This window comes from Orussus abietinus, unplaced genomic scaffold, assembly GCF_000612105.2.
Source record: "Orussus abietinus isolate OABI.00-Male unplaced genomic scaffold, Oabi_2.0 scaffold2, whole genome shotgun sequence".
NCBI lineage: Eukaryota > Metazoa > Arthropoda > Insecta > Hymenoptera > Orussidae > Orussus > Orussus abietinus.
The window spans coordinates 2,507,355-2,525,892 of record NW_019396012.1 but is presented as its reverse complement, the minus strand read 5'-3'; the positions used below and the strand labels follow the sequence as shown (position 1 = coordinate 2,525,892).

At 49.0% G+C, this 18,538-nt stretch overlaps 3 protein-coding genes across 3 annotated transcripts in view; 2 read left to right on the top strand and 1 right to left on the bottom strand.

Moving 5' to 3' along the window:
* Positions 1 to 906: 906 nt before the first annotated feature.
* Positions 907 to 3,855, top strand: LOC105700646 (tropomyosin-2). Its single transcript, XM_012426686.2, has 7 exons — positions 907 to 1,102; positions 1,572 to 1,883; positions 2,381 to 2,514; positions 2,733 to 2,921; positions 3,007 to 3,082; positions 3,154 to 3,286; positions 3,364 to 3,855. The coding sequence occupies exons 2-7, from the start codon at positions 1,644 to 1,646 to the stop codon at positions 3,444 to 3,446; spliced, it is 855 nt and encodes a 284-aa protein (XP_012282109.1). The 5' UTR covers positions 907 to 1,102; positions 1,572 to 1,643; the 3' UTR covers positions 3,447 to 3,855.
* A 681-nt stretch (positions 3,856 to 4,536) lies between these two features.
* Positions 4,537 to 6,047, top strand: LOC105700471 (tropomyosin-2). Its single transcript, XM_012426309.1, has 6 exons — positions 4,537 to 4,776; positions 4,891 to 5,024; positions 5,253 to 5,441; positions 5,531 to 5,606; positions 5,773 to 5,905; positions 5,965 to 6,047. Exons 1-6 carry the CDS (start codon positions 4,537 to 4,539, stop codon positions 6,045 to 6,047), a joined length of 855 nt encoding a protein of 284 aa, XP_012281732.1.
* Positions 6,048 to 8,289: 2,242 nt separating this feature from the next.
* The window catches only part of LOC105700443 (Down syndrome cell adhesion molecule-like protein Dscam2), a 65,008-nt gene continuing 54,759 nt past the window's right edge, over positions 8,290 to 18,538 (bottom strand). Inside the window, exons 14-32 of the mRNA XM_012426275.1 lie at positions 14,367 to 14,486; positions 14,083 to 14,256; positions 13,723 to 13,873; positions 13,509 to 13,657; positions 13,309 to 13,440; positions 12,914 to 13,214; positions 12,668 to 12,846; positions 12,375 to 12,544; positions 12,158 to 12,296; positions 11,964 to 12,081; positions 11,433 to 11,884; positions 11,136 to 11,317; positions 10,670 to 11,063; positions 10,466 to 10,609; positions 10,190 to 10,339; positions 9,641 to 9,852; positions 9,160 to 9,313; positions 8,993 to 9,095; positions 8,290 to 8,521 (exon numbers count right to left, since the gene is read on the bottom strand). Of these exons, the coding sequence (XP_012281698.1) occupies positions 8,290 to 8,521; positions 8,993 to 9,095; positions 9,160 to 9,313; positions 9,641 to 9,852; positions 10,190 to 10,339; positions 10,466 to 10,609; positions 10,670 to 11,063; positions 11,136 to 11,317; positions 11,433 to 11,884; positions 11,964 to 12,081; positions 12,158 to 12,296; positions 12,375 to 12,544; positions 12,668 to 12,846; positions 12,914 to 13,214; positions 13,309 to 13,440; positions 13,509 to 13,657; positions 13,723 to 13,873; positions 14,083 to 14,256; positions 14,367 to 14,486 (3,656 nt within the window). The remainder of the gene's footprint in view (positions 8,522 to 8,992; positions 9,096 to 9,159; positions 9,314 to 9,640; positions 9,853 to 10,189; positions 10,340 to 10,465; positions 10,610 to 10,669; positions 11,064 to 11,135; positions 11,318 to 11,432; positions 11,885 to 11,963; positions 12,082 to 12,157; positions 12,297 to 12,374; positions 12,545 to 12,667; positions 12,847 to 12,913; positions 13,215 to 13,308; positions 13,441 to 13,508; positions 13,658 to 13,722; positions 13,874 to 14,082; positions 14,257 to 14,366; positions 14,487 to 18,538) is intronic.

Below are 18,538 nucleotides of genomic sequence, written 5' to 3'. Positions count from 1 at the left end.
TTCAGCATTTTGGTTAGATTAAGTGCGACATTCTTTGGCGTCTCGTCGAGCCATCTCGTATGACACGACAATTACGGTGTAATGACTGGGAATTTGGCAGCGGGAGGCGTTCGCGAAATTTATGGCTGCTCATTAATTATCGGCACGAGCTGAGTCTGCTCTTGACTTCTCTTTTCCACTGAGCGCTTTCGTTGTCCGACTAAAATTCATCTCTACTACTGGCGGGCTAATAACGCAACTATTATGACTACTGCGTCCCCTGGGTCATTTTTTTAAATTCACCCCACCGCCTCAGACAAATAAATATTTTCGCAACGAATTCATTACCTTTCGATCTGCATATAAGAAAAAAAAATTCACTTAATTTCAAATAACTCCTAAGAACTTCTAAGAGAAGCCTGCAATCTGAAGAGGTATTTTTTATACCGAAATTGAAACGTGCTCGATAAAACTAAGAAATATTTTTAAACACTTGAAATTATGGCCAATCATATAAGGGAGTATTTATTTATATGTCTGTTTCCCGGGCGTGACAAAAAATTGTTGAAGAAAAAAAGAAGAGCGATTTTTTAGACAGGGTATTTTGGGGATTTGTTTCGAATTAAGAAACGTTTAAGTGGGAATTTCGGAAATTAGGACCGATGTTAGGTAATCGGGGTAGATGCCAAGGAAGAGACCTTTCCCAGGGAACGTCCCAAATCTCGTTTTCGAGCGGAACTCGGGCGGCGTCTTCGGCATTTCCGGTCCGGGCGAGTTGCATCCCTGGGGATGCAAATCACGGTCATCCCGTGATTGGTCTCGGGCTGTTTACAATTCGATTCTGTTACGTCGCCGTAAAACAGGACCGAGGGATTCTTTTCTCGCCGAAAATAGCATGGGGAGGTGGAGATCGCATTTCGAGTGGAGTCAGTGCAGTGACGGGGGTTGACCAGTAAAGAGCCAAGTGAAATTCGGGACGACAGCCAAACCCGCCAAGCAATTATAGAATTGGATTCGATTGAAACGTTCGGGGAGGCCTGCACCGCCGATTAGTTTTATTTTAGCTTAGCTTCCGAAGGCATCCGGTTGTGCATTCTCTCCGCTGATCATCGCTTCTTCCACAGTGAGTGCCCTCCTAACCGAATCCGCCTTAATCGGGAATTTCCCTCCTAGGACAGGTCCAGGGTCCGGGAAACCTGGCCAGAAAGACGCGGCATAATTTTCCCTGCATTTTGCCCCGAAAAACATCCCCATTGGGAGGGTCTAAAGCCTCGAAGGGATTATTCCAAAGTGAAGCGCGAGGCGCAGCGAGGAGGCCTCGGCGGGCCGCCATTGCTCGAGTATTTTAAGACGCGGCTCGGGACGCTTCTTTCGCGCCGATCGTTTCTATTTTATTTAACCCGATTACCCCTCGGCGAAAGTCGATTAAGGCCGACGAAAGATGGGGGAAGTGTCGCGGAAGGAGAGATGAAAAAAAAAAAAAGAGAGAAAAAAGAAATTCCAGAAGTGCGGCTCCCCGCCAAAGTCTCGGTGACCGATTGTCTGCCTCGCGGCTCCTGACAAGTGATAACCTCGGATTGTCGGTATTGCAGGTCCCTGGGCGGCTTGGAGATTAGGAAACTCCAGTTTAATCCCCGACCCGGTACGAAGGGAGACTCGACACCATGGAGGCCATCAAGAAGAAAATCGCCGCCCTCAAGATGGAGATGGACGCGGCCAATGAGAAAGTCGAGGTCAATGAAACTAAAGCCAAACAGGAGAACTTGAGAGCTGATAAGCTCTACGACGAGGTGAGGGATCTGCAGAAAAAGCTCGCCCAGCTCGAGCGGGATTATTCCGTCTCGAAAACTCAGCTAGAACAATCGACCGCCGACCTGGAGACTTGCGAGAAAGCGTACTCGAAGGTACTCAGAATCTTTATTTAAATACTAGGGCCCGTACTCGTACCTCATCTATAGCGTCCCTTAACACAAAATACGTATATTATCCGTAGATAAGATATAAAAAAAAAAACGTCTCGACGACAAGACGTATCCTATCTGTTAATTTAAAACGGCTGAAAGACGTATTCCCGTCGCTAAAAGTGAGGAGGAGGAGGGTAGATTGTTCAGTGCCATTTAATCGCCTTAATTGGGAGTTAAATCCCCGACTTCAAGTTGAACAACCTAAAAGAAGCCTCGACCACTGGCTCCTCTAAAAATAAACCGCCCCGTAAATCAAATCCACGAGCCAACCCGCCGACCTAGATAATATATAGGAACCGGTGAATCGAGATAGATCGATTAGCGAGAATGCTTACTACACGCGGGGGAATATATTAAATATATATGAATTAGAAAAGAACAATGTGGATTTTTTCTGCGGGCCAGAGTTTACGATTCTAATGATTTCTGACGTTTAGGCCGAGCAAGACAGGACGACGCTGACGAGGAAGGTGCAGGAGATCGAGGCGAACCTGCACAAGAAAGAAGACTTGCGAGAATCGGCTCAGCTGAAGTTGGCCCGTGCTTCCGAGCTTGCCGACGATGCGAAAAGGTACTTTTTTTTTTTTTTTTCAAGAAAATCGCTCTTGCATATATAGGCAAAACCTGCTCTTGATTTTGTATTTTTATTAATTTTTTTTATTCATTATATGAGGCCAAGATCGATTCCCCTCATCTTAGGCTCCAGTACTCAAAGTCCTACACCGATAGACTTGATGTTATCACGTTGAATTATTATTATTAATTGATGGTTCCTCCCTTTGTCTTCAGGATGTGCAAGGTGCTGGAGGACAGGAGTCGGCTGGACGAGGAGCGCACCGAGAAGCTGATGATCGAGCTGAAGGACGCCAGGTTGATCGCCGAGGATGCGGACTCCAAGTCGGACGAGGTCGCCAGGAAGCTGCAGTTCGTCGAGGAGGAGCTGGAGGCTGCGGAGGACCGAGTGAAGACTAGCGAGGCGTCAGTAAATCCTAGATAGGGCGGAGGGAAAAAAAAAGAAAGAAATGAAATGACCCAGGCATTCTCTGTCTTTCCGAAACCGCAGGAAAATCGTGGAGCGCGAGGACGAGCTCTTCATCGTGCAGAACATCGTCAAGTCGCTGGAGGTGTCCGAGGAGAAGGTTGTTAATTGACTACGGGCTGAGTTCTCGGAGTGGACTGTAAAAGGGTCCTTTTCGTGTCTTTTTAACAGGCGAACGCGCGAGTGGCCGCCTTCAAGGTGCAGCTGAAGGGACTGAAGGTGAAGCTGAAGGCAGCGGAGAAGAGAGCCGTCCTCGCCGAGAGGGCCGTCAAGGCGCTCCTCAAGGACGTGGACATGAAGGAAGGCAAGGGTCGCCTCCCCAGGTTCCTTCCATCTACACGCCATGAAATAATTATTAATTAAGTTATTCTTTTGTCGCAGACGAGCTGAGGGAGCAGAAGGAGAAGTACAAGGCGATCTGCGACGACCTGGACAACACCTTCGCCGAGATGACGGGATACTAGACCACCTCCAGGCCTCCCTCCGACCTTTCCACGCTTTCCGCTTCGCTTCGCCATTCGATGAGAGTGTGACAGTGCTTCGCCGCGGGCTGATAATTATAAAAAGATCCGAATCTCGGCTCGATCACTTGGCATTAACTATCGGGAGCTGCTTACCGCTTGCGTCGCTAACTAGCGGGCTAAAAATGCACGCCGCTTTTGACCGTAACGCCGCTTAGCCTGCCAAGAACATTGCCAAAGAGCGCCGCTGACGCTGACAGTCCTCCCCGTAGAGGCGACAGTCCGTATTGACGAGTGTATTTATTTTTTTCAGAGGAGTCCGGAGTACTCGGAGCGCCTCGTGTTCGCGCCATCGGTTGCCTTTAACGTTGTGCCGGTTATTGTATTTTCAATAAAGCCACTTGAGCGAAGATCTCGTCTGCAGCGATTTTTGCATACCCCAAAAAGTCCCGGAAAAATGTCTAAAAAAATTGAAAAAAAATTCATGCTGAGTACTATAAGTATAATCTTACTCCCATTCATAAATGGGGCCACGACAGCTGGTTGATATCAGCATAATTCTATCCCATCTCCCAAACTTCCCTGAGAGTTGTCAGGTAGAGCGAACGTCTGGGTCTCTATGGAATATCTAAAAGAAAAAATTATAGAATAATTAGTTAGACATTATGAATGGGGAATTCACGTGGGAGGAGCAATGGAGTACGGAGTTCTCCGTCGGCGTTTGTCCCAGTTAACATTGACGGATCCTCTTATCACCATTACCGGCAAAGGGCGAGTCTTCGAGAGCGAGAGCGCGTCGGCAGCCGAAGAAGTCGAGGAATTCGCTCGTGTCTAACTAAAGAAACCGACGACATGGTCCTTTTGCATTTCTAGGAGTCTATAAAGCATAGTCCTCCCCGGTCACGGAGTACAGTAACCGGGTGGAGTCGCTTCTTCGAGGGTGCACGCCCGACGAAGCCGCTCTAGAGTACCCCCCGGAAAAATTCATAAGAAATTAAATATTAATTGAGAAGAATTCGTAGATACTCATTTTTTTCATTTCCAATCGGTGGAGCAGCGTTAAACGGAGACCCTGGTTAGAGGAAAGTCCAACATGAACGCGATCAAGAAGAGGCTGCAGACCCTGAAGGTGGAGAAGGACCTCGCCCTGGACAGGGCGGACGCCTGCGATCAGCAGGTGAGAGAGGCAAATAGAAGAGAGGAGAAGCTGAGAGACGAGGTCAGGGATCTCGCCAAGAAGCTGGCCCAGATGGAGAGGGACCTGGCCGAGAGCAAGGACCAGCTGGGAAGGTCCAACTGGGAGCTGGACCAGAAGGAGAGGGTCTTCATGGTGGTGCGTGGAAATCTGTAAATTAGAAACCTTTAAAAAAAAAAATTAATCGGTCTCGTTAGAAGTTTCCCTGAAAGAAAAATCAATACTTGGGAGCTTTTTCACCTGTCTTGGCAGACGCAATCGGAGCTGGCCGTGCTGAATCGGAAAATGCAGCAGAGCATGCAAAATCTGGAGAAAACCGAGGAAAGACGACTCTGCGCTCAGGCGAAGCTCACCCAGGCCCTGGAGACTGCTGAAGACGCTAAACGGTTTGTTAAATAACGTTTTCATTAAATTTAGGTAATATAGATTTTTAATAAATAGTGGAAGTCGTTGGAAATCACATCATCGTGATAATTTTAAGGTCCACGTCACTTGTTAATGAATTACATTATTTGCCATTTCATACGATAAACAGCGATCGGTGATAGGTGACGATCGGTCTTAAAATTGACAATGTTTCGGCGATTTCCAACGATTTCTCTTCGTCTCTTCAGGATCTGCAAGGTCCTGGAGAACAGGAGCAAGCTCGACGAGGAGAGGATGGATCAGCTGACTGCTCAGCTGAAGGAAGCCAGGTTGATCGCGGAAGACGCCGATGCAAAGTCGGATGAAATCTCCCGGAAGCTGGCCTTCGTGGAGGACGAGCTCGAGGCTGCCGAAGAGAGGGTTAAAGTGAGCGAGGCGTAAGTATTTATATTTTTACCTGAGGATTCTGATTTAATCTCTCGAGGAAAGGGCTGGAAATCGAAGGAGGTTCTGGGAAACGTCGCAGGAAAATCGTCGAGAGGGAGGACGAGCTCTTCATCGTGGGGAACATCTTAAAATCCCTCGAGGTGTCCGAAGAGAAGGTAAGAAAATATTTAAAGCGACATTAAAATGAGTGTTATGTCAGGCTATTTAAAAAAAAAAACATTTAATTCCTAGATACTCATGAAACTTGAAAATTTACCAAAACAATGTATCTAATGTATTGAAAATGATACGAATATAAGTGGGATATTTCCATTTAACCAGGCGAACCAGAGAGTGGAGGAGTTCAAGGCGCAGTTGAAGACCCTGAAGGTGAAGCTGAAGGAAGCCGAGAGACGCGCCGTGACGGCTGAAAAAATGGTCAGGTCTTTCCTGAAGGAGCTGGACGAGAGAGAAGGTACTTTATTCGCGAAAGATCGTCCTGGAGAGGCAATTACCCTGGGATATCTCTTCCAGACAACCTGCTCAAGCAGAAGGAGAAGTACAAGTACATCTGCGACGACATGGACTCCACCTTCGCCGAGCTGACGGGGTACTAATCGCCCCCTCTCCTGGGACCGCTTATATATTTAACCATATACCGATTTATTCGATTTAAATGCCGACGAATGGCTAAATAATCCGCCCAGCCTCCTCGGGAGGGCCCGAGAAATTTTCATCCTACTTAGAACCTCTAATTAGGCCTCAAATGGGTATCGAGAGGATATAAAAAGGGGTAAGAATCAATGTCTATAAAATTGAGGTTCACCATTAAACCTCAAGGGCTTAAAGAATAAGGCAGGGCTAATAAGGGCGATATTATGCAGGTTTAAAGTAGGGCCAAAATCTCGACTCGGGGACCTCCGTGGCTAACACCGCATAATCGTTCTTACACGATATCAATTTATTTTTAATCGATTATACGACCGACACAATGCATCGCGAACACCATCGTCGTGTACTATACATCATACATCCGAGAGAAATAAAGTCGTGGAATGTCTCGAGTAATTCCGTAATCCCAGCATGTCGTCCTCCACAATCCATAATATCCGCGATATCAATTTTACTGAGTCGTTCCACATATACGAAATATTATCAAACGATTATCATTACCGACGATTCTTGAAATGAAATCCGCGAGGATGTAAACGAGGAATGACCAACATTACGCGTTATTACATGAATTACACGAGTGGCCAAAGAAATAAATTCCCGACCCTTGGCAAAAAGTTCTGGATCGACCCAGGAAAAAGGAATCGCGATTCGCGCGGTAAATTCGAAGTCGTCTATACACACAGGGTAGTTTGATTTTCTCAATTAGCAGGTAAAAGTACACGTAGACGCACTTCCGCCGACCGAGGCGTGCTCGAAAAGATCGCACTTGGCCGGAGAAAACAGCCAGGGGGTGGGTGGGTGGGTTTGGGGGAGGGAGGAAATGTACAAAACGGGGGCAAAGTGCCCCACTTTCCGACTGGTAACACGACTCGAAACGATATCATACCCGCTTACCGAAGGATCTAAATTAATCGAACTCTCCGAGTTTGATTGACGTGCTTCCTCCTCGTATATGTATATATACATGTATAGGTAGATGAATAACGTGTGTCTCGTTTACTGCGCTTTGTACGTACGTTTTTTTCCGTGTATACCTATATATATATAGCGCGGCGCGGTGATGCGACGGGATAGGGTCGGAAATGAAATGGAAAGGCTGTTATCAAACGTCGATATGGAGAATACAGGCAGTGGAACACCGAGCCGAGGGCAGTGGATCGCATTTTCCAGGATATCGGCTCGCCTAATTTCTTTCCTTTTTTTTTCCCCTCTTTTCCTTTCCCGGGGAAACTTACTCTTAATCGGGTAAATGATATCGGAGCCCGCTCGAACGATACTCGTGTATAAAATGTCGCGCAAATCGCGGGTTCGCTCTTATCAGCGCATCGGAAGACGTGGGGGGCAGGCTCGATCCTCTCCCTCCAGGAAACGTAGAAAAAGTGTCGTAGAAACGGCTAAAAAAATGGCAGCGGTGGGCGTTATCACTTATCTCTTATTCCTTTGTTATGTCGCGGTCGCACCACCGCGGGGCTCGCGAGGGGATATACCGAATCGGAGAACGGCGAGACTCTCGTACATGGGGGGTAGAGAATTTACACGGCGAGTCCTGGGACCTAAATTAATCAACGTTAATGATACTCGTACGTATAGAAACTTTACAGCGCAACAGAGTCCGACGCGCGTTTCGAGCAGCCCTCGACGTGCCGCACCCTGAAGAGTCCGGCCCTTGAACAGGGAAGACCTGAATCTACCTCGTTGAATGTCGATCGATCGAAATCCCCCCCCGTAAGGGTCGATCGCACCGAGGCTCCAGTCGGAACCCATATTTTAGGGCTACCTAATGAGTGATTAGCGCTAATCAACCGATTTCTGGTTACCTGGGGTTATTTCATCCTTGGGATGATTTTCACTCGCGATGCTTATTTCCTTAATCCGAGATTAATTAAACGCGCTAATCATGGTTGGGGCGATTTACGCGAAGTGCCGGGGAAATGACGTCTTTAAGAGACGGAGTGTTCGTTCGTTTTTTTTTTTTTTTTCAGGAACGAAGAGGTGCCCCGGTCCTTTGTGCGAGGTTCCTCCTCGTTCCTCCGGCAGCATCCTCTTCGAGGTCAGGAACCTGTTGTGCAGCAGAATAGGCAGTGAGTTCACGTTTAGGGGACCAGAGATGAGCTTCTTCAAGGTGGGCCGTTCCGGTCGAGGCGGGTCGGGGACCCTCTTCAGGGGTGGACCTGGTTCCTCCTTTTAGACGGCGATGGAGTAGTCGGAGGAGGGGTTGTTCTGGGTGCTGGGCCTCGACCAGAGGGAGCTCCTCAGGCCCAGCTTGAGCTTCTTCAGGGAGTCGATGTCGCACTCGGCCTCGCTGAGCTCCGGTCGATCCCCGCTACCCGGGGCCGGCACCACCCCCGATTGACCCCCCACGAAGGCGGTCTCTGCCACCGAGATCGGCGGCAGCAGGGTGCGCAAGGAACTCCTGCTGGGAACATGCCATCTTAGGAGACAGCCGCGCGAGCAGAGATTTCTGCATGAGAGCCTTCGAGATGAAGATGACGATGAAGACAAACTCGACTCCGTATGCTCGCGCTTAGATCGATCCTCCCTGTCGGAATTTTCCAACCTTCCCTCTAAAATATCCCCTTAAAGACAAACCTTGACAAGATTAATTAAACTCTAAGAATCTTGAAAACCGACATAATGAAATATATATATATCTTCTGGTTCAGTCGAGGATGACCCTCGTTGATTTTTTGACTCGGGGATCATTTCGAAATATTTTTCCTTTATAGATCAGCTGATCTCGGGGAGGAACGATTGCGCGTCACCAGAGCGAGGATTTTTCTGAGCAGAGTCGAGACCAAGGGACGAGTTGTTCTCGTTAACGTGAAAGCCTCGCGAATGAAGATGATGCCTATGAAATCGATCTTGAGATCGGGTTTGCGATGGTTACCTAGATCGTCCTCTTCGGGGCAACGACTTCTGCTCGGACATCGGCAAGATGTCCGACAAGGTGCTCGACATGCCGTGGTAGATTAGGTCCGAGACGGCGCGAACTGGAAGTATTCAAGATCGATATACCTTGTCCTAAAATGAAGGAGAGCCAATTGCTCGACTCACTGTGCTTGAGTTTGCCGGCGTCCAGTTGGTTGGAAGACTCCGTCCGCGAGCCCGTCAGCTGGTCCAGGTCAGACTCGCTTTCGTCGCTCTCGACGTCGCCCGGGGTCTGCTGCTTCCTCTGCTGGCGGCGTCGCGACGACACACTCTTCATACTCTACAAGTATAAAAGCCCCAGAAAAATTCGACAATCCTATCTCCCCACCCACAGTCTGGTAGACAAGTTCTAAAGCACTCAAAAAATGTAATTAATACCCTGAGAAAAAAAAAAGTTGGTCGACCTAAACAAATAAATACGGTCATGCGATCGTACCGTAGAATAAGTTTCACTTGAGAATTAGTCGGCGAGTTTACGAAAAATTCAATATAGCCTGGCGAATGATGAAGGAAGGGATTCATTATTGTATTGGGGAGAGAGTGAACGAAGGAATATGATCATGAAATGATTAAAAAAGGGATTAATAATTTATTATAGAGGACTAACCGCCGCCGCTGGGGGAGGGCTCGCGCAGCCTTCCGTCATGGCATGCTCGTGGTACATGAAGCTGTGAAGAAGGGTGTTGTTGGTGTGCAGCCCGGCCGCAGAGGCCTCTGCCGCGCCTCCCAGTCCGCCCAATCCTCCCAGGCCTCCCAGGCTTCCCGCGCCCCCCTCCGAAAGCTGGAACGTAGCGTACGGCGAGATGTCCTCCGCCGTCTCTGTAACCGAGCAGCGGCATTGCCTCCCTGTCAAATCGCGTCGCATCGGCTCTTCCGCGGGACCTGCGCGAAGCGGGGCTAGCCCTGGCGCCGATGCGGGCGCCGCTCCTCGCGAGTTCCACTTAGGTCAGCCGGGCTGCGCAAGGCGGCCGGGAGTGGAACTGCGCGCGAGCCGAGACCCGCGCGCGGCGCGCGAGCTGGCCAGTGGGGTCACCCGACGGTTTCTGGACGCCTCTACCGCTCGATCGCTCGCAAGTCGCTTAACCACGCTGCTGCAAGGGGTGGTCCGTACCTGAGTGTAGAATCAAACCTGGTTCGTATCGGAACAAACGATCACCTGGAATCTTATCGGGCCCTGCCGTGCTGGCCGCCTGCTGCAGCGCAACTTTGTGGATGGTCGCGTAGTACCGCTCGCGCTGCGTCTCCGCGTTCTGCTGGTTCTCCTGAGACTCCTTCATAGGCCTTTGCACCCGGTCGCCCACGTATCCTGGAAGAGGATCGAACATAAAATTATGACACAGAGTAAAGAAAAAAAAATTATGCCTCTGACCAATTAACGATATTCGTTAAAAATGAATTACAAAATGAAAGTGGAATCAATGGCAAGACTTACGGTTCCGCCAGCGAAACGCGACGGTGACCGCGACAGCCAGGAGCGTCACCGAGGCCATGATCACCGGCAGCATGACCTTGATGTCGGCATAAAATGGGATCACCGCGGAGATCCCCCGGGTAGACAGTTCCGGTGGTGGTGGATCTAGACGAGAAATACCTAAGTATTCGATTTTCCCCCAGGGTACCTCGCTCCAGGACGTACCACCGTCTTTCGTCAGGGTGACGAAAGTGAACTCCGCCTGGTTGCTGCCCGCGACATTGTTGGCCTCCACCTTGAGCTGATAGACCGAACTTGGTGCCAGGTTGGTGACGACGAATCGCCTCTGCATCTTTACGCTGTTGGACACCAGGGTCCAGTGGAATTCGTTGATGGGTCGGTACTGAATGACGAAGTAGAGGATGGGGCAGCCGTTATCAGGCCAGACGTGGAGCCTGAGGACCAGGGTGGTGGAGTTAGGGGATAAGAAGGCTGCAGCAGGTGGGATTCCAGGTGCCTGACCCTGGGTCCGCACCGATAGCACCGGAGAGGATGCACTACTGCCGATCTTGTTGTGCGAGGTCAGGTACAGGTGGTACGTGTTACCGCAGAGCAGACCCTGGGAGGTATCGGAAGAGTTGATTGCATGGTCCATGGATTAAAATAATAACTTATTTTTTTTAGGGTGAACCTTCAACTCGTGGCTGGTCGCTCTACGGGGTAACTGCAGCTCGTCAAGGTTCCCGTGGGTCCTGCGATAATGAAGAGTGTATCCTGTTAAGGCTGCGCCTCCGTTGTATCCTGGCTTCCAGTGCAGCAGGATGCTGCTGGACGTTGAACTCGTCACGTAAAGCACAGGCGCATTAGGAGGGACTGTGATTAGAGATTAGAAATTTTCTGAGTCTTAAAGGCATTCATTAAGGCATTATAAATGATCTCATTCGAGGGTTTCACCCTATTTAGAACATATCCGAACAACGCATCTCACCCTGCACCGTCAGGGTATAGTGGAGTCGGTCGTTCCCCTGGGAGTTCTCCACCTGGCAGGTGTAATTCCCTGCGTCCTGAGTCTGCAGGCTCGAGAGGACCAGTTCTCCGGTCTGCAGGATCTGGAGGTTCCTGCTAGGGTCCGTTCGCACCTGTTCCACGGTGTCCTTGAACCATTCCCTCGTGGGTTCCCCTACGGCTTTGCACTCCAACGTGGCGGATTCTCTCCAAGGCCGAACAACGTGTCCCCCGAAGGAGATGATCTTCGCAGGGACTCGATTGGTAGGAACCTGCGCTGCCACCCTAGAACTCTGACCTTCCCCAACACGAGTGCTCACAGTCACCCAGAATTGGTACTCCACGTGTTGCTGAAGACCGGTGGCCTCGAAGTAGGTGTCGGTAGCTGGGAGGGTCCTTTTCCCGTGGTTCAGCTCTTCCCTTCCATCGACGACCCTGGATTTCGAGTCGTCATAAGGTGAGATCCTGGATGAAAGGGGGCTAACAAAGTCCCTCGACTAGTTCCTTAACTTGCCTGGTGTAGAGATTGTACTTTGTGATGATTCCATTGGGCTCCAAGGGCGGCAACCAAGAGATCAGCAGAGCCTGAGGAGAGCTGACGACCACTTTAATATCCGCAGGACTTCCCGGGACTGCAAGGAGTGATTAGAATTCGGTAGACATACATTTCCACCTTCGATCCACCTAAAATTTCTTTAAGACCCTCACCATCCTCCTCGGTGTGGCAGTACGTCACCCTGGTCGGAACTCCATCCCCAACCCTGGTGAAGGCCAACACCTGGATGCTGTAATTCGTGTACCTTCTCAGACCAGCCAGGACGACCGTCAGGGCGCTGGTTTTGCGAACCTTCGACACAAAGCATGTGGAAGTTAATATAATCCTGTCTTCGGGAACTTCATCTGGCTCTTCTTCAAGAACACTCACATCCATTTCGTCCGTGCCGCGCCAGGCTTCAGCCAGGACAGGTTCGAAGTGGAGTTTATATCCTTGAATGAGGCCATTACTGTGGGCGCTGGGAGGAGGTTGCCAGGACACCTGCAGCGACTGGGAAGACAAGGCTGCACACCTGATGTCCTTAGGAGGTTCGCTGGGAACTGCGCAAAATTAAGAAAAAAAAAATATATATATATCAATTGATTAATTCGTTTCATTCAGGCGTATATTTGATAGGACCACTATCCAAGGGAGGGTAACCATGTCCACCAGGGTACACCTACCGTCCTCCAAGGTCTGGGTGATCAACGGTTCCGACATGGGTCCCGAGCCCACCTGGTTATAGGCCTGGACGACCAGGGTGTACCTGGTGAAGGCACGCAACCCCGTGAGGCGAAGTTCCCCACCACCCTCTTCTCCATCCCCCATGACCGAGGTGAAGTTGTAGGCCGGATTTCCGGAGCTGTAAGGACCACCATGAAGATCCTGCCTGAGATGAGGCCTTACAGCGTCTACGGGGAAACATTCACCTGGTTTCTCGGTACCCCACGTTGAATCCTTGCACATCTCCGTGTCTCAACTCGGGGATGGGTGGAGACCAGGTGACGAGGATCTCCGTCGAGCTCAGAGCTCGGGCTGCGATGTTGATGGGAGGTCCTGCCGGTCTCTGGGGTTCGGTCCTGACGACGAGCTCGGCAGACGGTGCCGATCGTCCCGCAGGACCCTCGGCGATCACCCTGATGGTATACCTGGTTGCCGGCTTCAGCTCGTCTATCAGGGCGGCGTATTGCAAGGGGGGACCACTCAGCTCCTGTTGCTGCCACATGCCACCTGGAGGACGCAGGGAAGATCCATGTTCACCAGGTGGACGACAAAGGCGATCACTTGGGAAAATTCCGTTATATCTATCTCCAGGGTTCCGTACCGTCTCCTTCTCGGTACTGCAGGATGTACTTCGTCACCTCGCTGGTTCCTTGCGACTTGTGCTGCCATTTCACGTTTATGCTGCGACTCGCCACCATGGCGGTCTCCAGGGAGTTCGGCGGCTGCGGCGGCTCTGGTAAAAATAATTAATCCCTATTATTTTTATCCATCTCCTCGGGTACCTCGGTACCAGAGGCAAACCTTGGACCAGCAACTGCACCAGCTGCTGTTCTCGGCCGTACAGATTGCTGGCCTCGCAGAAGTATGCTCCACTATCGGAGGCCTCTGCCGAAGAGATGTGCAGTTGTGCTACCACGCCATCAGGAGTCGCCTCTTGGTTCACCGTGACTCTGAGGTGTAAAACATCTTGAATGAATGAGACAAAATGGAGTTTATTTATTTTTTTTTTTCCTACCGATAGTTCGTCGAGGGGCTTAGCTCGATGTTCCCACCCTTCAGCCAGGTCACTATCACTGGCTTATCACCGTGCACCTCGCAGTCGAGAACGGCGGTGTCGCCCTTCTTCACGGTAACGGGACGAGACTGGGCGGCGAAATATGGGGAGGCTGAGAAATGCAAATTAAACGGTACGTATAAAAAGCCTATGATATACATAACAACATGCATCGATAAAAAGATTTCATTCAACCTGAGAAATAATTTCTTAATTCATCCGATGTCCCGTGAATTTTTTTTCCTCATTGTACGAGTATTTCATTAAATCTTCTCTCTTTTTTTTTCTTTGGTTAATTTAATTTTTTGTCAAGTTGCTTACAGTTAACCTTCAGTTGGACAACCTTCCCGATCCCAGTGCCAATTCCATTGCTGGCCTGACAGAGATAGAAACCTTCTCTGTCCTCCTTCACATGCTGAAGCAAGAGGGTCCCATTGCTGAGGATCTTCGTGTGCGCTCTGTCGCGCAGCTCCTCGTATTCTCCTGATTTACTGCCTGTAAAAAAATCATTCATTAGAATTTTTAATATCTAATTTTCATTTTTCATTTTCATTTTTCTTCGGGTGACTGGATATTCTTGGGGGGGAAATTGGAGTTCCACCGACCTGTGGCCTTCTTCCAGACGATCGTGGGTGGAGGCACACCTTTGGCTTGACAATGCAAAGCCACGTGTCTGTTTCTCTCCACACTGACGTCGGTAGGTTCGACGACCCATCTCGGTGGTACTGAAAGCCAGAGCGAGAAAGAATTAGCAAGGAACAGCCGGACACCTCGAATCCATGCCGTTCTCTTGCTCGCTTATCGCGTTTCCTTCAAGAAGTCCCGTCGCGATCTTGGAAGATAGTGAGAGAGAGAGAGAGACAGAGAAAAAATTAAAAAATCCGCGAGATATGTCTCTAACTCGTAGCGACTTGACAAATGGATCGGCGGATGGCGCAGCGTGGCTTCGTAACGCGAGGACCGCGTGATTTATAATTAAAATTGCCATCATTACTTTTAACCATACACGTCAATCAGTCAAACTTTAACATGAGAGACGAAAGGGTTGATTGGGGCTGGTCAGGGTTCGAGGTTTCGCGATCGATGGCGGTGGAGTTTGGTATCGAAGCGGGACGTGTCTTCGGAAAATCGCTCCCGTGCATTCTCCAAATTGGATCTCGCAATTTCTCCCTCGATTAGCACAAATCCGAATGTACTCTCGCTCCCAGACCCTGGAAAAATCAACCCCGGAACGAGGTTAACTACCCTTTCCTTTGGTCTCGGGGAATTAATTCCAAAATAATCCTCCAAAGGATTCGAGAGCGCCCCTCACAATATCGAAAAATATTCCCTCCACTTCGCTCCCGGGAAATAAAATCGAAGTCCCTCCCCCGAAGAACCTACCCTCAAATGAACTAAAAAAAAATATCTCGGAACGAGCCCCTGGTAAAAAAAAAATATAAATTAAAAAATAGACTTAGTAGGCAGAAAATAGCGAGAGCGCATTCGAGGTAAATTCAGGATATCATTGAATTTCTAAAGATGTCTCTTGACATTTCGGGGCAGATCTTCCGGGACTGTAGACCCGCCTCGAGGAGGTCCATGAAGAATTCGGGGGTTACTGGGTAAACTACTTTACAGTGGTGAAAAAAAACGCTGCACAAGCGAGATACTGTGAGAGGGAGCCCAACGTCTTGCAAACGGCAATCGCAGTTTCTCGGTAGGTGCGAGTAAGGTAAATATATGTATATATATATTCGACTTACGATCTGAAAGACGAGAAAACGTATATATATATAGACATATATATATAATCCGCGCCAGGCGTGGGATGGGTACCGGGGATATCAATATATGTGACAATAGATCATCTCACTTATCGCATTTCTGTCTTTCCAGGGACATACTGATCGCCGAGGAAGTATCGAGGAGAAGCCGGTAAAAGACGCGATCTAACGACTAGTCTGATGTATATATAGTCATATACGCATGTGTATATATATATCGGCATATATATATGAAAAAAAAAAATAATATACGGATGGTCGAAACGTACGATCTACTAGCCTACGGATTTTAGCGGTGAAGCTCGGGCGGGACGCGTGGGCAGCACGGTAGATAGACAAACAGGTATATAACGTATGTATGATACATAATAAATATATATATATATATGTGAGTACAGATTTATGCCAGAATGTCAACCATACGTATATACATATGCACGTGAACCAAGGGCGAGAGATGCGCATACGCGTTGCGTGCCGTGCGTCTGGTGCGCCGATTAGCCGCGTGTTAGACGGTTCAGAGAGGAAAGCTCCGGTCCAGAGTGAGAGAAGTGGTCGAATACAGCCTGGGGTCGTATGTATAAATGTAAATATATATATAATTGTAGAGAAATATGTCCACGAGTAGGCGAGCGAGAGCGCAGCCACGGAAAACGCGCCGCTTTTCCAGGGAAGAAAGCAAGGGGGATACCCACGCGACCTCCTCCGTGCTCCAGCAACGAGCGGAAAATCGCTATATAATAGTCGTATCGAGACCAGAGACATACACAGAGACCAAGCCGGAGATAAACTGGCGGATAAAGAGCCTTATGGCGAGCCTGAACGTGCACGGGACATGCCGTCTCCCCAGGGATTCCCGGGAGCGTCTTCTCGCGAGATGCGCAGGCATCGCGAAGATGGCCAGCCTCTGGACCACTTGAAGGTCCACTAAAGAAGGTCCCGTCAACCGCGAAATTTGATATTAATTTTTCTTCATGCCATGCCGAATCGTTCAGAATTTTCTTCCCGGGAATAAAAAAGGCTCAAGTCTCTACACCGTGACAAGATGCCTAATTAGGCACATTCAACGTGTAGAAAACCTTTATAAACGAATTTAAACCCCAGATGAGACTTTCGTATCGCCTTAAGTTCGGAAGACGCAAAGATGGTGATTTTTAGTTGTCTCCTCTAAAGTCCACCAGAGGCTGACCAGCTCGCTCGTTAGACTTACTGATAGAAGCTAAGAACATCTAGATATTGTATATTATAACACGGTAATGAGAAAACAGTCAAGAGAGAGCATGCCAAAAAAGTCCCACATACAAGGTCTTAACGTCAAGAAAGAGAGAATATGAGAAGAGTTAACTATGAAATTAGGAAGAGGTGCAACTGTTACCTTTATGGTTCGGTCAAGTCAAGCAAACCTCGGGGGGTCCACGAGATACCGACGCATTCCCAGAGAGCCAAAGCAACGCAAATGTAATACACACTGTGTGTTGGGTGTGGGCGTGGATAATTAAGGCTTAGAGGGATCGCGAGGTCGCCTCCTCCTCAGGAGTCGCGCGCGTGCAGGCCGCCATCTTGGAAATCCAGGAGTTCCTCCTTCGTAGCGAACCCGCGACGAAATTTCTATTTAAATGCGAGCACGATAGCGAATCTGCAGGCGACGCATATCCCGAAGAAGGAGAGCGGAATGACAAACCACGTCGACAAGGGAACCGAGCCGAAAGCGCGATCTCGCGTCGATGATGATGATGATTTCGCATGAGGTCGCTGGAGGGTGCTCGAACGGGTCCAAGGAAAATCAGGAGGAACATCATCGGGACGTACACTCGAAAAAAAAAAAAAATGGGACCCCCGGAATCTCGCCTTCGATCAGTAATAAAAATATCAAGCCTAAAAACTCACATATTCCTCGCATAAAAAAAAAGAAAACTAAAATTACCAAGTCTCGGGTCATTCTAAGAATCTACCTCTATAAGAGCTCTATAGAAAATTCGGCTACCCCTTCGACTTAAAAAAAAAAAAAAAAAGAACCAGGTAATTTATATCCTGTCCAAAAGACATTCATTGAACCATAGAAATAAATTTCTAATGCGAAGAATATGTGGCTGGTCGCATGAAGAAACGCGTCGCACCTGACTGATTAGATTTTTCTTCAGGCAAATTATGGTACTTTCAATTGTAGAGGACATTTCATGGGCACCATTTATCTCTGGTTCAATGAAAATTTGTTATCAGGGTGGACCTCGATGAGATTGACGTCCCTGGAGGGTGTAAATTCGAGAGGGGGAAATGAAGGAAGGGGTGGAGGGCCGAGTTTGATTGATTTTAAATTGAATTTTGGGAGACTTCCGGGGGTGGTTCGGTGGGCTTCGGGGGGAGGATTTGGGGGCCGATCATCTAGTTACCTTTTACCTGTAGCTTGGCCGTGTACCTGACTTCGGCGGCGGGGTTCGCGGCGACGCAGGTATAGTCTCCGGAGTGCTCGGCCGCGAGGCTCGAAATACTGAGCAGGCTCGAGTAGGGATCCAACATGGTGATGTTGGCGACGGAGGCCAATTTCGGGGGCAAGGGGAAGGGATTTTGGCCGTCTTTGAGCCAGGAAATGGTCAAGGGTGGGTCGCCCGCCGCGACCCCGCACACCGTCCGCGTCCGCATCCCCTCGGAAAGTCCCTCTTGGAAGTTAAATGGCTCAATTATAGGGGGTACTGGAAAAGGTCAAGAGAGAAGAGAGAACCATACGTGAGAGCGAGAAAAAGATGTCATCAAAAAACTCCGTACCAGCTGGTAATTGTATATATATGTACAATAATAGATATATATATATATATATGGATGGATATGTACGTACGTATATACACATACGGGGGCTGCTGGAAATCAGCGCAATTAAGGTCATGTTCCTCGTATGTATATATATAGAAATTTCCTTCTCAGTCAGAGTCAGAGAGAGAGAGATAGATAGATAGAGAGAGAGACAATCGTATGTACAGTAGAGGCAGTAACGTAACAACGTAGGAGAAGAGTGG

Bases quoted from the DNA above. Each gene is read 5' to 3' on its own strand.
- LOC105700646 (XM_012426686.2), top strand. From the start codon at position 1,644: ATGGAGGCCATCAAGAAGAAAATCGCCGCCCTCAAGATGGAGATGGAC. The intron at 2,515-2,732 runs GTACTTTTTTTT...CTTTGTCTTCAG, and splicing joins CTTGCCGACGATGCGAAAAG to GATGTGCAAGGTGCTGGAGG. The intron at 2,922-3,006 runs GTCAGTAAATCC...CCGAAACCGCAG, and splicing joins CGAGTGAAGACTAGCGAGGC to GAAAATCGTGGAGCGCGAGG.
- LOC105700471 (XM_012426309.1), top strand. From the start codon at position 4,537: ATGAACGCGATCAAGAAGAGGCTGCAGACCCTGAAGGTGGAGAAGGAC. The intron at 4,777-4,890 runs GTGCGTGGAAAT...CTGTCTTGGCAG, and splicing joins AGGAGAGGGTCTTCATGGTG to ACGCAATCGGAGCTGGCCGT. The intron at 5,442-5,530 runs GTAAGTATTTAT...GAAACGTCGCAG, and splicing joins AGGGTTAAAGTGAGCGAGGC to GAAAATCGTCGAGAGGGAGG.